Source organism: Phalacrocorax carbo, chromosome 17, assembly GCF_963921805.1.
Source record: "Phalacrocorax carbo chromosome 17, bPhaCar2.1, whole genome shotgun sequence".
Taxonomy (NCBI): domain Eukaryota; kingdom Metazoa; phylum Chordata; class Aves; order Suliformes; family Phalacrocoracidae; genus Phalacrocorax; species Phalacrocorax carbo.
This window is the reverse complement of record NC_087529.1, coordinates 13,035,218-13,050,478: the sequence shown is the minus strand read 5'-3', so window position 1 is coordinate 13,050,478 and position 15,261 is coordinate 13,035,218. Positions and strand designations below refer to the sequence as shown.

Genomic DNA, 15,261 nt, shown 5'->3' with positions numbered 1-15,261 from the left:
TGGCCAGAAAGCAGAAGCAAGTACAAGCCCAAATGATGCTGACTGGGGTGAGAAGCAATGACTTTGGGGCTCCTTACATCCTCCTAAACCTACACATGAACACCCCAGGTCACAAGCAGCCCATCAGGTGACGATGCCATCAGGTGGTACCAGCAGGCAAGACATGCTGCAGGAAGCACAGGCACCAACCCAAGCTGTGGGCTGGCAGCCAGCCATGCTCTCCCCGAGTACTCTCGATGAAATGTTCTCAAAACTGGGTGTAGGTGCCTCATAAACAAGATACTAAACAGGACAACGGCTTCTCTCGTTCACAGTAAAATAGTGAGACAGAGTTCCACCTGGCTTTGTCATGCCATGTGCTGGTGATACCAAGTGCTATGTGCCAGTCATGCTCCAGCAATGAAGTGTGCTTCCGCTGACTACTTTGAAAGATTTTTAAAAAATTCTTATGAATCCAGGCAGTACAGTTGAGATAAGAGAGGCAACTGAATAGATTTATGCTGGATTGCCACAAGGCACTCATCCACTCAGAGAAAGCTGGCTACTTCAACAAGTTTCTAGAGGAAACCAAAACAACAAAACCCTCTGAAGCTTTCAGAAGGAACAATGCAAACTGCACCCCTCACTTGGATCAGTCCTCTGTTTCAACAGAGACCATCAGAGAAAGACTGGCAGAGTCTAAGCAATTGAACTGACTGTAAAGTAGAAATGCTCTGAGGGTCCTTACCATAAAGCTGTCACTTGCAAGCAGTACCATGTCCAAGCATGTTCTGCCAGAGTGAACAATTCCACAATTTCATTTTGCAATGGAGAACTGGTCAGGTTGGAAAAGAAACGACGACTCCACTTTCCAGTCAGTGCTGCCTGAGCCATGAAATGGAAGAAAGCTGAGCTCTAGCAAATACCCTGCCATGAATGTGGGCTTAAGTTCAGGTGGAAGACTTTGCCCCTGAGCAGATAGGTCGTGAGCCATGTCTACCTATGTCTCTGCTGCCAGGACAGACTCCTCCAAAGAGAGGTGCAGCTGACTGTGGTTAGCAGCCCCAATAAAAGTCACCAGATTTGGCTTCTTGCTCGGTCTCAGGCAGATGTGCCCATCATACAGCTGCACTTCACTATCAGAACAGTCCCATCCACTTCATTCCCAGCTAACACCATTCCCAAGGCTTAGGTAAATCTCAGTCCTCATCACCATCCCTCCCGTGAATACCATGCCTGTCCTCCACAGCGCAATCAGATCTGCACCCTTGCAAGAGACAGTGTGATATTTCTTTTCCCCAGGAAAATAAATATTGGCAAAAGCAAAATTCTATTGTGCATGCCCAGGGCAGCTGACCTTCATGGGGTTTATAGTGCATGAGATCAGCTGTATCAGACATGCTGTTGAGCAAACACTCCACCTTCTAGGTGGAGATAAGCAATACGATTCATGGAGGAAGACTGGTATTGCTCTAAATCAGAGACTAAAAGGAATAAGGCACCTACGATGCACACAACATAAAAGGAAGCCTTTGAGGCCAGTAACTTGATATGTGTTGAAACAGAATATACAGATACATAACTCTCCTCTTTGGGATAGGCCCTGGGCAGGCTTGTCCCTCTTGAGGAAGAAATTTGAGGGCATCCCTCAACTGAGAAAGAGCAACAAAGTCAAAATAACGAATAACTCATTACCACTGCTAAGAGCAGGAACCATCCTATTAGGTTTGGCGTTGCTCTGTCTCATAATGTTATCTCCCCTGGGAAAGGCAAGACACTGCTTTCAAATCTACTGTACACAGATCACGCAGGTCTGCAGAAAGATGCTGCAAAACAAATCCCATGCAACACTATTCCCCCCATTCGATCCCCATCCACAGCAAACTGCAACACCCTGGAGAAGGGGAAGGAGCTTGTCCAGCTCAGATGCAAACACAGACGCATCAGAGTGAACGGAGGCTCCACACCAAAACTTCAGTGCAAGGAAGGCTGAGCATAGACATAGTGGGAGAGCTGTTGGGAGCTGTGTCGGAAGGAGTCTTGACAGACCCTAAACCTCCACATGCGTCAAACCCTGTCAGCAGCCCTAAGACTGACCAAACCAGAGATAAATGAAGCAAAGCTGGAGGGAAATAGATGGCAGGTAGAAGGGACATGTGCATGTGGCCCAAAAAGGACTCCAAGAGCTCAGGCTGAGAGAGAAGTGCTCCCTAGTACCAGCACATGCTCTCTGGCAGGAAAACACACTCATTTCAAATGGGATTCAACCACTGAATAAGTTTCAGGTTTTTTTCAGCTCATGTTCCCAGTTAAGAAGGCTGATTTTCCTGCACGGGCAAGGAATCAGGCACCACCCCAGTGTACACAGCAGCACAGCGCATTACTGCTGCTGGAGCCTTTCAGATCCACCACATCTAAAGCTCTGGCTGCAAAGCTGAACCACCTCACACCAGGGCAGTTTCCTTTCTTGCAGAAATCCATCATCTCCAATGGAAAGCATGCCTGATTTCCTTGGATTTGGTTCCGGGCTGCAAGGTACAGATGCTTGGTACTGCAAGGTACTTGTTGCAAAGGCAGAGAACAAGACAGCAACGAAACAACACACGCTAAAAGGAGGCCTGAACAGGCATTTACTATTTATAAGCTAATCATCTGATGCCTCCTAAGGGAAATCCTATCCTTTTGGGCTGTTGAGAGTGCGCGTAACTGCACAGTCTCCGCAGGACTGCTGAGGAGGAACAGAAGGGAAGCAATTATATCAGCAAGGAGCACACTTAAAGTGCCCGGACAAAATTCCTCCCCGCTCTGTAACAGTGCAGGCGTTCTCCTGGAGAGCAAGCCAGGGATTACGAGCAGGAATTAATCTGTTACGCTAATTTGCTAAGAGCAAAGTAATTTTTTAAATAGCTCTTCTCCATTCACCATTATCTAAAAAGGGCTCTGATCTAGTTCTGCAAATGTTGACTTTTTCCTGCAAGTAGCGATAGAGGAGCCTCACAGTAAGAGACCACATCAAAATCCGAAAACTCCAAGGAGCCAAAAACTATGGCTGGCTGGAGCTACCTGGGAGGGCGGGCAAGCAAGGATGGAGAGGAAAGGTATGAACTTTTGTAATTTCTTGCTAGTTATTCATTTCTGGGCAAACATTCCTGTCCTGGAAAGTTGAGTGTGATGTGCAAGTATACAGCACTGATTTTTTTTTTTCTCCTGTTCACCCCCTGATAAAAATAATCTGTCTTAGATTATACTGCTTGATTTTCTTGTGAAACAATGCTCAGTCATTTCCAACACAACTGCACACACACACCCACCCCCGAGAAACAATCTCATTTTCTCTCTAGCCTGTTTTTTTCACTTACCAACTTATTACTGAGAACTACTCTCTCCTTCAGATGACAGCAGCCTCTGAAAACAAGCTGACGATACAGAATAGGAGTGGAAATAGCTTCATCTCAGAAAGTGTGGATTAAAGCAGCATCTCTTGGAGGAGGAGGCCTGGCTCCCAGAGCAATCCTCACAAATAGGGCAGACAAGAGCCATCCAAGTCTGGTGCCTGCCTTGAGGTGAACAAAGCTCAGCAAGACGCAGACCACATCATCCCCTTCGCTCCCACCAGAGCTGGGACAAGGGCGACTTTGATAAGCCCCACGTGAACAAAACACAAAAGGAAGCCAGTGCATTTTTTGGCAGTTCGAGATAATAAAAGCTGGCACAGTGGCATTCTCCAAAGCCTCCGTGACATGGTAAGATCTAGCCCTAAAGCTTTCCTTGATTTGGGGTTTTTTTCCTTTTAGCTTGCTACAGATGAATCTGACAGCTAAGTGACACTGGCAGCAAGACAGAAGGGCAGGAAGGACATTGCCACAAAACCAACAGCAATGATACATATGAGGAAATTTCCCTGTTCAGGCTCTCAGAAAACTCAAGTAACCATCACTGCCAGTGTAAGCAGATTTCTGCAGACACAGCCAAGGAAAGGCAAAACCAAATGTTCCTAAAAATTAATAGCTGTAGGTTAAACTTTTAAATTTATTTCCCAGTCTTTCATCTCAGTTAGTTTACTGAGATATTAATCTTCCAGTGAACACCCCAAAAGACATCATGGCCACCTTACAAGTTCCTGAGCAGAGCAGACCACAGAACTTCCTGGGCTTTAGCCGTGCTGCAATACTTGCCATTAGTTTTATTTAAAAAAAAAAAAAGTATTGAGGCTTGATGTAAAAGCTTCCAGCAAATACAAAGTCATCAGTGACTATGGGAAGTTTGTCCTCATGCTTGATTCTCTACCACTTTAAAATGTATGCTTTGGTTTCTATGCGCACACTCATATACCACCACCAAACATACTGAATTCCCAGTCCAACTTCCATCCTTCCGTCCTCCATAAGTAGACACTGACTGACCAAACTTTCTGATCGAATGAAGTAGATGGAGTTCTTATCACCACATGGCAGCATTTTTCACCTTTAATCCCACCCTCACACATCACCTCTGAACCCTGCCCAGCTTTGCACCAGCCTTTGCACCACACGTGGACACCAAACCTGGGCGCAGAAGCATCTGCACCAGTGAGCGCTGAGCTAATGCACCCTCTCCTTCTCCTCCACAGCCGCATTGGGGTATCAAAGACCTCTGTCAGCCTGGCTCCAGTCCCGCTCTGCGTTTAACATGGTCATGAACTCATGCAAAACTACTGCTCCCTAGGACAGGCCGCAGCCCTTCCTCCCTCGCTTCTCTGTTGGGGTAACAGACTATTTCCAAGCATTTGTTTCCTCTGGTAATAGACATGTGGCCTCACCAGAAGCACTGTGCCAAACTAACTAGACCACTGTATGGGATCCTAATCTCTTATTTTCCACTCAGCACTCCAAGTTGCCCGTGTGCTCCATCAGCTTTTAGCTGCAGACTTTCTTCAGGTCATTGACAAAATCAGCAGTAGGATCCTTATGAGACAGTTAGCATAATGTCCCCAATAATGTTCTGGGAGCCACCAATTTAACATGGGTTATTTTAAGCTCATCCCCCTTCAGTTAATTCAGCAGGAAAACCCAAAGGCGCATGGGGTATCAAGCATATAGGGCATTTCCATCGTATCAAATGCTTTAGGGAAAACTATGTTCACAAGATACATGTGTTTGAGGTTTTTTTAAGTTAGCCTCAAACCTGCAACAAGAGTGTCTCCGCACCAAACTTCAGCCACCAGCAGTTTCAAACCAGCACAAAAAGCTTCGCCAGCTTCTCTCCAACGAGGAGGGGAGGCACCTTCTCCACAAAGCAGCACCGTGGGACCTCAGGCGGGGGCGCCGGCAAACCCCGGCAGGTGGGGTGCAGGCGGAGGGGTCTCCAGCAGAATAACCGACTCTGCGCCGCTACCACGGCCGGTGCGGCACAAGGATCTCCCAACCGCAAGGTTCTCCCCGGTGTGACCACCGCTGCCCCGGCCCGGGTGGGAGGCTGGGACGGCCCCCGGCAAGAGGGCGCTACCCTCCCGGGGCCCGCAGCCTCTGCTCCGGAACCTAGGTCTCCCGCCGAGGCGAGGCTGGGGAAGGGCAGCCGCTCCCGGCACGGAGGGGCGGAGGCCCCGCGGAGCCGCCAGGCCGAGCGGCAGGGCCGGCAGCGGGCAGGCTGCCCCCGCCCCGAGCCGGGGCGGACCCTCCGCAGGCCCCGCGCCTCCTTCCTTCTCCTTAACGGGAACCAGCCCCTACCTCCCAGGGCCGCCCCCCGCCGCCACCGGCCGCCTCGCGCCGCAGCGGACGGCGGACCGGGCCGGCCCAGGCCCACCGCCACCGCCCGCCTCACCGGGGCCGGGCCCGGGCCGCGGGCCCGCTGCCGCCGCCGGCCGCCCCTCACAGTCAGGCCCCAGGAGGAAGGAGAAGGAGCGGGGCCCAGCCGGGTGGCGGGGATAAGCCTGGGGAGCGCTGGCGGCCGAGGCGAGCAGCGGGAGGGGAGGGGAAAACCGGCGGGGCCTCACCTGGCTCCGTGCGCGCCACTCCCGCCTCTGCCGCGTGCAGCTCCCCACCCTGCGCCCCCCACCGACCCGCGCGGTGCAGCCAATCAACGCCCGGCGCCGCCGGCACCGCCGGCCAATGAACAGAGCGAACGCGTCCCCGCCCAGCGCCACCGGCCGCCAGAGCACGCCCTCCTCCTCACCCGCAAGCCTATCCCGTGACCCGGCGCGGCGCGCGACGCTGGGCAGGACCTGACGCCCGGAGCCCAATGAGAAATCACAGCGCGTCCCATTGCAGCCAATCGGAGACCAGATAACCCTTCCCCTCAGAAAATGGCGCACGGTGGCTGGGGCGCAGCGGGGGGGGAACAACGGGGGGAGCGATACCGGGGAGGGGGCGCCCCCTTACGCTGGGCCCCTTCCCCGCCCCCCGCCTGCCCGCAGCCTCCGCGGCCCGCGGTGGGGCCCGATGGAGGGAGGCGGCCGGGACAGAGGCAACCCCCGGACAGCCCCGGGTCGCTGCCCCACACCGTCCCGCTTGGCAGGCCGCAGCCGCCCGCCGAGGGCCGCGGTGTGGGCGGGCGCCTGGGGAGCCCGGGCCCCGCACGGGCAGCGCTGCCTCCCGCCAGCGGTTCCCCGGGCAGGGCGGGGCTGGGGCACCTCGGAGAGGCGGTGTGGCTGGGCAGGCCTCCCCGACCAGCCGGCAGGAGCCTTTGGGATAGTGAAAGGACCTTAAGTTCTCCCTGTTTTATCGCCCTGCCGCGCCCCACAGCCAGCTGCTGCTCGCCTCTGCCTCCCAAAGGGCTGGATGTTCCTCATCCCCATGGCTCATCCCTGGGTTTCTCTGTCGTTGGCATTACTTCTGCCATTCCCACCCAGGTCTCACCCTATACTCAACCTGCCCTGCGAAACAGCCCTGCTGACATAGTTATGGGGCAACCTCTGGCTTTCTTACTGTCCAGATGTTACATTTCAGGCAGGCTCCCCTTCCCACCAGTGCCTGCGGGATGGAGACAGGGCTGGTGAACCCTTGGGTGGATGAGGATGCTGCTGCCCGAGGCAGGGTCTGCCTGCCAGCACCTGGACAGGGCAGCTTGAGGAAGGGATGTGCTGAGCTCAGCCCTAGAGAGGTTTGGAAGGTTTGGGGGTGTGGGGATGAAGGGGATGTCAGTCCTTGGCAGAGGACTGCCACCTTTGCCTGGCCCCCGGCCTGCGAGCTGCGAGTGGAGCTGCCCCATGGGGTGTTGTGGTGCTGAGGCCAGTTACATGATCCACAATGTCCCCAGCAGGAAATCCAGGCATGGCTACAAAGGTCCCACGCCCCGAGGGCTTGCAGGGTTGCGCTGGGCAGCCATGGGGATTTGTGCGGGACAGCCCAGGAGCAGGGGAGCAGGGAGGCAGGAAGTTGAAGCTGAAGCTGAGATTGGTTGGTTTTTGTGAACTTTTAGTTTCACTTCTACAGACTCCGTGGCGTCTTCAGCAGGCTGGGGTCTGAGGGGTGATGGCAGGTGAGTATGACCAGCAGTGCTGGGGGTCGGTGGTGGGACGGATCCTGCTCAGGTTCTGCCTGGGACCTGCTCGCCCTGGCTGGCCCAATGCACAGGAAGACAATGCAGCATGCAGCCTGGGGCCTCGGGCCTGCATCTCTGAGTAGCTGGCACCCTGCTCTTTGCAAATGGGTCCCCTGGGGCACTTTCTGAGGGTGTGTGGGAAAAGGGGGAGGTGCGCAATGGCAGGGGAAGCCCCCGGGGTGGGCAGTGGAGGAGGGAGCAGCACCTTGGGTGGGCAATGGGGGAGGGCGAGCATCCAGGATGGCTGGTGGGGGAGGGATCAGTAGCTGGGGGGGCAATAGAAAAGGGGGCATCACCCAGGGGAGGCAATGGGGAAGGCAGTGGGGCAGCAACAGCTGTGGTGTGGAGGCTCCAGGTGCTGATGGGGCTGCTCTGCAGACAAGCTGCTCCTGAATGTGCGGAAGGAATTTGTGGAGCGTGTGAGCAAGGCAGTGATCTCTGGGCTGCTGGACGAGCTGCTGGCCCAAGGGGTGCTGAGCCTGGAGGAGGTGGACGAGGTGAACGACAGACACACAGTGCGCACTGACAAGGCCCGCTGCCTCATCGATGGTGTGCGCCTGAAGGGCTGCAGGGCCAGCCAGATCTTCATCGACAGCCTCAGGAACCGTGATGGCATCTTGGCGGAGCAGCTGGGTCTGGCTGCTGAGTTGGGTGAGCTATGTGGGGCCGTGGTCTGCCCCGGCCATCCTGGGGCTCCTGGCACCTCCGGTGGGGTGCTGGAGGGGGGCCTGGCCCTGGCGAGTATCCAAAGCCTGAGGCAAAAGGCAGTTGGGTGTCCTTGGTGCCACTCAGTGCTCTGTGGCACTGAGTCCCCCTTGCCATGCAGTGATGACAGGGATCTCAGGGGTCCTCAAGGGACAAAGCTGGTCTGTCCATGCCCTGCAAGAGTCCCCTCTAGCTGCAGGCACTTCCCAGTGTAACTGTGAGGCTTTCTGCTCACAGGGTCCGCTGGCATGCAACTGGTCTCCCCCAACACTGAGACCTCCCCTGGGCCTCTTGTTGATATCCAGGGCGAGCAGTGGATCCGGCAGTGCTCCGTGAGCGAGTACCAGCACATCATGGACACAGAGGGAAACCAGGTGTTGCAAGCAAAGGAGATGAGAGGAGGGTTTAAGCGTGGGCTGGCTGCCCTGCCAGAGTGGGCAGGGGCTTGCTGGGAGGAGCCAGGGTCTTTGCTAACGCAGGAGCAGGGCAGGAGATGTGGGGAGGTGCCCCAGGGACAGCGAGATGTGGTTGCTGCACCCATGGGCCTTCACTACTATTAACTGCCTCCCAAGAAAAGCCCACTGCACCCAACCCACCACTGAGCACTGCCTCCTTCCGTCCTCACAGATCTATCCCATCCATCTACCACGGGAGACACGAACCCGTAGGGCGCTACTCATCTGCAACATTAAGTTTGAGCACTTGAAACAGCGGGATGGGGCTGAAGTGGACGTGGAGGGGATGACAAAGCTGCTCGAAGGGCTGGGCTATGTGGTCGACATCCATTGCAACCTAACTTCCCAGGTAAAGGATTGTACAAAGTAGCTGCCACTGGCCCTGGAAGTGGCGCAGAGACCCTCCTTGCATGTGTTGGTGATGGGGGGGCTCAGGCACTACAGGGAGACCTCTTTCCCCAGTGGCAGTGGCTCCTTCCCACAGCTGGTGGCTGCATCTCCACACAACTGGTCATGGGTGGCTGATGTTCCCTCCTTGTGCTGGTTTGTAGGAGATGGTTAAGGTCATGAAGGATTTTGTGGATCTAAGAGAGCACCGGACCTCTGACAGCACCTTCCTGGTCTTCATGTCCCATGGGGTCAGGGCTGGGCTCTGTGGGACCAAGAGCAGAAACGAGACCACAGACATCCTTTCCCTTGACACCATCTATGAGAAGTTCAACAACAAGCACTGCCAGGCGCTGCTGGGCAAACCCAAAGTGGTCATTATCCAGGCCTGCCGTGGAGGTGAGTCCCCACTACAAGGTGCCGGTGAGGTGAGTGAGCCGGCCAGGCTCTCCAGGGCACGTGAGCCCCAAGCATGAGGTGAGGATGGGACACCCAACCATCACTGATGGCTGGCCCCACCTTCCTAGGCAACATAGGGTCCGTGATGGTGAGCGACTCCACAGACCCTGCCATGCCAACTCCTAGCTCAGTTCACATGATCCCTGAAGGGCTGGAAGATGATGCCATCTTTCAAGTCCACCTGGAGAGTGATTTTGCCACTTTACATTCTTCCACGCCTGGTGAGTAGTTCCTGGAGATAGTTGCCCTGCCTAAGGACAGGTGAGGGAGAGAGGACTCCCATTCCTGATGCCATGGGTCTCCTCCACACCTCTTCCTCCCTGGGGGTGGTTTGCTGGGGGACCTCTCCATCTGGTGACAGCTTGTGCATTGCTCCAACAGCCTCTGGAGGAGGCAGTGTCCCCCGATCCCAGGGTGCAAGGCTGCTCCAGGACACCCACAGATCCCTCTTAGTGGCACCAGGGCCAGAGCTTTGTGCCCCTGCCTGGCTGCCTTCCCTTACCCCCGCTCCAGCTCTCCCCGCCAGCCCTGCCTGCAGTACTTCCCCAGGCAATTTATCTCACCAGAGTGGCTGGCCAGCGGAAATTATCTTCTCCTGCTGGGTCACAGATGGCTCCAGGCCATGCCAGCCTGGCAACTGGCATGGCTGGGAGCACCGGAGAACAGAGAAGCTTGAAGAAAATATTCACATCACTTTTGCATTCCCTGGGATGCCCTGTCCTTTTCCATGCTGTGCGTTGTGTGGGCCAAATATAATGATCTTGGAGATGGTGCCCCCGTCTCCTGCTTCAGCACCCAATGTTAATCACTGTTGCAGCGAGGGACACCAGTGAAATCACACTTAGGGTCTTCTGTCTCTCCAGATACCCTCTCCTGGAGACACCCAGAAAAAGGCTCCATTTTCATCCAGAACCTGATACAGCAGTTTCGAAACCACGCCTGTGACAGTGACTTACAGGAGATCTTCCGAAAGGTGAGGCTTTGTAGTTAACTGTGGGTGCGCTGGCAAATGCAGCCATACCAACAGTCAGAAATACTGCTCAGAGTAGAGCTCGGGCCAGGGCAAGCCATTTCTCGGCAGGCTCCTTGGGAGCAGGCTCTGTCAAAAAGGGGTCTGATTTGGCCTGGAAAGTCAGCTGGATCTCTGGAGGCATCGGCACCCTGCCACATGGTGGGCACACAAGTGCCCAGCATGTTGACACAGCCCATGGCATCCCTTGGGCCGCCAGACACGTGCCTGGGGATGTCCCTGGGAATGCCTCTTGACTCCCTGTACTTTCCCATGCTAGAAACAGGGCTGCTCTCATTTCTCCCCACTGTGTCTCTCACCCCAGATACAAAACTCCTTTGGAAATTTCCCTCGGCAGTTGCCGTCACAAGAACGGACTACAATGCTCAGGAAGTTCTACCTCTTCCCCGGCCACTGATCTCCTGCCCTCAGTGAGTCTCTTCGCCTCACACCTTTGCAGCAGGCTTTTTGCCTGTGCCCCAAACCTGGTACCTGGCCAGCGAGGAGGAACAGGGAGAAATTCCCTGCTCCCGGGCTCCAGACCTCGCAGTTTGGACTGGATATCCAAAGGGCGTGTGTACTGGTAGCTGGGGCCAGGCCACAGCCTGACTCCATCCCCATCTCCCAGCTGGTCATGGGAGAGACAGGCAATCGAGGAACTCATTTCAGTAGCCTGTGTCTCAGGAGCTTCTCGGTCTAATGTTCTTCACAGGTGAAAAAACAATACAAGGACCACAAAAATGTTTGAATTTGAGGGTAATACAGCAGGAAACTCAAGCTGAAGGCAAATGCAGCCCTGCTCCAGAAAGATGCGCTTCTTCAGAGAAGAGGAACAGCCAAGAATAGCCCTGCAGAAACACAGTCACTCTCTAAACCTGCTACTTATGGCCTCTCTGCTACGCACTTACAAACAGACCTGCAATAAAATAGTCCTTTGTCTCCTGTCCTCCCTTCCTTTTGTGGCCTCCAAACTCAGCAAACTCTTTCCAGGGAGCAGCAGAGATACCTGACTCTGGAGCACCATAGAACCACAGAATGCTTTGGGTTGGAAGGGACCAAAGTCATCCATCCAACCCCCCTGCAGTGAGCAGGGACATCTGCAACTAGATCAGGCTGCTCAGAGCCCCGTCCAGCCTGGCCTTGGGTGTCTCTAGGGACGGGGCCTCCACAGCCTCTCTGGGCAACCTGGGCCAGCATTTCACCACCCTCACTGTAAACATTTTTTCCTTATATCTGATCTAAATCTCCCCTCCTTTAATTTAAAACCACCACCCCTTGTCCTGTCACAACAGGCCTTGCTAAAGAGGTCGCCCCCACCCTTCCTACAGCCCCCCTTTAAGTACTGAAAGGCCACAATAAGGTCTCCCCGCAGCCTCCCCTTCCCCAGCTGAACAACCCCAGCTCTCCCAGCCCGGCCTCGCAGCAGGGGGGCTCCAGCCCTCGGAGCATTTCTGTGCCCCCTCTGGCCCCGCTCCAGCAGCTCCATGTCCCTCCTGTGTTGGGGGCTCCGGAGCAGGACGCGGCGCTGGGGGTGGGGTCTCACCAGAGCGGGGCAGAGGGGCAGGACCCCCGCCCTCGCCCTGCTGCCCGCGCTGCTGGGGATGCAGCCCAGGATACGTCTGGCCTTCCTGGGCTGCGAGCGCACGTTGTTGGCTCACGTCCAGCCTTTCACCCACCAGCACCCCCAAGCCCTTCTCCGCAGGGCTGCTGTCAATCGCTTTGTCCCCCAGCCTGTGCTGATACCGGGGGTTGCCCCGACCCAGGTGCAGGATGTTGCACTTGGCCTTATTGAACCTCATGAGGTTCTCACAGGCCCACCTCTCCAGCTTGTCCAGGTCTCCCTGGATGACATCGCGTCCTTTTGGTGTGTCAACTGCACCACTCAGTTTGGTGTCACCTGCAAACTTGCTGAGGGTGCGCTCGATCCCACTATGTCATTGATGAAAATATTAAACAGCACTGACCCCAGTACGGACCCCTGAGGGACACCACTCGTCACCGGTCTCCATCTGGACATCGAGCCGTTGACCACTACCCTCTGGATGTGACCATCCAACCAATTCCTCATCCACCGAACAGTCAACCCATCAAATCTGTATCTCCCCAGTTTAGAGAGAAGGGTGTGTCAAAGGCCCTACAGAATTCCAGAGAGATGATATCCATAGCTCTTCCCTTGCAGTCACTCCATCACAGAAGGCCACTATGTTGGCCAGGCAGGACTTGCCCTTGGTGAAGCCGTGCTGGCTGCCTTGGAACACCTCCCTGTCCTCCCTGTGCCTTAGTATAGTTTCTGGGAGGATCTGTTCCATGACCTTCCCAGGCACAGAGGGAGGCTGACAGGACAGTAGCTCCCCGAGTCCTCACTTCCACCCTTTTTAAAGATGGGCACAACGTTTCCCTTCCTCCAGACCCCAGGGACTTCACCCGACTGCCATGACTTTTCAAATATCATGGCGAGTGGCCTGGCAACTACATCAGCCAATTCCCTCGGGACTCAGGGATGCATCTCATCAGGTCCCGTAGACTTGTGTATATCCAGGTTCCTCAGGTGGTCACAAACCTGATCTTCCCTTACAGTGGGAGGGGCTTTATCCCCCTGGTCCCCATCTTGCGGTCCATCAACTCGGGAGGGGTGAGGAGAGAGGTTACCCATGAAGATTGAGGCAAAAAAGCTGTTGAGTACCTCAGCCTTCTCCTCGTCTGTTGATATTAGGTCACCATTCTTGTTCGCCACAGGCGGTACATTCTTTAACTTTCCTTTTCTGGCTGACGTACCTGTAGAAGCCTTTCCTTTTATGCTTTGCATCCCTTGCCAAATTCAGCCCCAGCCGTGCCTTTGCCCTCCTGACCCCATCCCTATGCAGCCGGCCAGTGTCCCTGTACACTCCCCAGGACACCTGTCCCTGCTTCCACTGCCCGTGCAGTTCCCTCTTGCTCTTCAGTTTGACCAGCATGTCTCGACTCAGCCATGCTGGTCTCTCCCCTTGGCCTCTTCCCTTCCTTGCCTGTTTTCTTACACCTGGGAACTGAGAGCTCTTGCACTGTATGGAATGTGTCCTTAAAGACCTGCCAGCTCTCTTCTGTTCCCTTGCCCCTGAGGACCATTTTCCAGGGGGTCCTGCTGACTAACTCCTTGAAGAGATGGAATTCCCCTTTCCTAAAACGTAGGGTCCTGACTGTACTCCTTGCTTTTCCTGTATCCCTCAGGAGCGTGATCTCCACCAATGCGTGACCAGTGCAGCCCAGGCTGCCTCATCTTGATGGCAACGATGAGCTCACTTGCATTGGTGACCATCAGGTCCAGTATTGCATCTCCTCGGGTAGGGCTGTCTATTACCTGGCTTAAGAAGTTATCCCTAATGCATTCTAGGAATCTCCTGGATTGCTACAGCTCGCCACGATACTTCCCCAGCGCGCGCTGGGGTGGTTGGAGTCCCCCAGTAGGACGAGAGCCTGCGAGCACGAAGCCTCCTGGGGCTGGAGGAAGAAGGCTTCGTCAGTAGGCTCCCCTTGATCAGGTGGCCTGTGGTCAACACCAGCCACAAGGTTCCCTTTGTGCCGCTGTCTCTGGTTCTCACCCATACGCTTCCGACCCGCCCGTGGCTATTCTTCAGGGACAGCTCTTCACACTGTATCGATGTCTTCGACTGTGCTGCAGTGTCCCCAGCACGCCTCTGGGCAACAGGCTGAGGGCTCATACCGGCAGCCCGTCCCTCTAACCACTGGGTATCATCCCACCGCCTGTCACAGGCAAGCCCGGTATGTTCCCCCTCCCCTTTGCCGCTAGTTTAAAGCCCTGTCAATGAGCCCCACAAGCTCCTGAGCAAAGACCCTCTTTCCCCTTTGGGAAGGGTGGCTCCCATTTGACACCAGCAATCCTGGTGCCGTGTAGGCCATCCCATTGCCAAAACCCCAAAGCTGTGACAGTGACCGCAGCCACGGAGCCATGCATTGATAGAGTGGGTCTGACTGTGCCTTCCAACGTCACAGCCCACAACTGGAAGGAGGGAAGAAAAGATAACCTGTGCCCCAGATTCCCTCACCAACTGTCCCAAAGCCCTGAAGCCTCTTTTAATCACCCTTGGGCAACTTCACCATCACCCATGTGCAAGAGCAGTAACGTGTAGCAGTTGGAGGGTGGTACCAGGCTAGAATGTTTCCTAGCGGTATCTGTAGCCCGGGCTCCTGGGAGGCAGCAGACTTCCCTATGAGGAGGGTCAGCCCGGCATATTGGACCCTCTGGTCCCCTCAGAAGGGAGTCTCCTACAACTATGACCCATTTTTTCTTCTTTGTGGAGGTGGTTGTAATATGGGACGTAGGTCTTTCTGATCTTGGTGACTCCTCTGGTGTAGATGGATCGACATCCACATCATCCACTGACTGGTCCTCCACATCTATAGCCTCATACCTGTTGTGCAGAGGCACCTGGGGGGACGTGGTGGGCAAGGGAGGGGTGTTTTTGCTGCCCCAATTGTGGATTTGTTTCCACTTGTTGCTTCCCTGGAAGACCCTGCCTACATCCTGGTGGGGGGATGATACTGGATCTCTCTGGTCACAGGCTCTTTCTGGTAGCTGTCCCTGTTCATGTTTCCAGGTCAGAGCGTGGTTCCACCAAATGCAGAGCTGGTTAGTGTCTCTCAACAGTTGCAACACAGACAATCCATCACCCCCAGAGCTGCTTCCACCTGTCTCTGGCTCTACCGTTGTCTAACAAAGGGACTTTCACAGCAGACAGCACCGCTCCACTG

General features: G+C 55.1%; 2 protein-coding genes across 7 annotated transcripts in view; one reads left to right on the top strand and one right to left on the bottom strand.

Moving 5' to 3' along the window:
• The window catches only part of MTMR4 (myotubularin related protein 4), a 61,971-nt gene extending 55,959 nt beyond the window's left edge, over nucleotides 1-6,012 (bottom strand). The window contains exon 1 of one of the 4 annotated variants that reach the window (XM_064467982.1): nucleotides 5,951-6,012. The gene's annotated coding sequence lies outside the window, so the exon portion shown is untranslated. The other 3 variants (XM_064467986.1, XM_064467984.1, XM_064467985.1) reach the window with 3 other exon arrangements.
• Nucleotides 6,013-6,328: 316 nt separating this feature from the next.
• LOC104051788 (caspase-1) lies at nucleotides 6,329-11,458 on the top strand. 3 transcript variants are annotated; one of them, XM_064467987.1, is made up of 10 exons: nucleotides 6,329-7,056; nucleotides 7,389-7,434; nucleotides 7,876-8,148; nucleotides 8,440-8,576; nucleotides 8,830-9,006; nucleotides 9,209-9,443; nucleotides 9,572-9,724; nucleotides 10,367-10,476; nucleotides 10,838-10,943; nucleotides 11,225-11,458. In XM_064467987.1, the coding sequence occupies exons 2-9, from the start codon at nucleotides 7,428-7,430 to the stop codon at nucleotides 10,928-10,930; spliced, it is 1,185 nt and encodes a 394-aa protein (XP_064324057.1). In that variant the 5' UTR covers nucleotides 6,329-7,056; nucleotides 7,389-7,427; the 3' UTR covers nucleotides 10,931-10,943; nucleotides 11,225-11,458. The 3 variants fall into 3 exon arrangements, with proteins under 3 accessions (XP_064324057.1, XP_009511202.2, XP_064324058.1); XM_009512907.2 differs by lacking the exon at nucleotides 6,329-7,056 and having other exon boundaries at nucleotides 7,063-7,434; XM_064467988.1 differs by lacking the exons at nucleotides 6,329-7,056; nucleotides 9,572-9,724 and having other exon boundaries at nucleotides 7,063-7,434.
• Nucleotides 11,459-15,261: the final 3,803 nt, after the last annotated feature.

Coding starts and splice junctions, on each gene's coding strand:
- LOC104051788 (XM_064467987.1), top strand. Junction 9,444..9,571: donor TATCCAGGCCTGCCGTGGAG/GTGAGTCCCCAC, acceptor CCACCTTCCTAG/GCAACATAGGGTCCGTGATG. Junction 10,477..10,837: donor TACAGGAGATCTTCCGAAAG/GTGAGGCTTTGT, acceptor CTCTCACCCCAG/ATACAAAACTCCTTTGGAAA.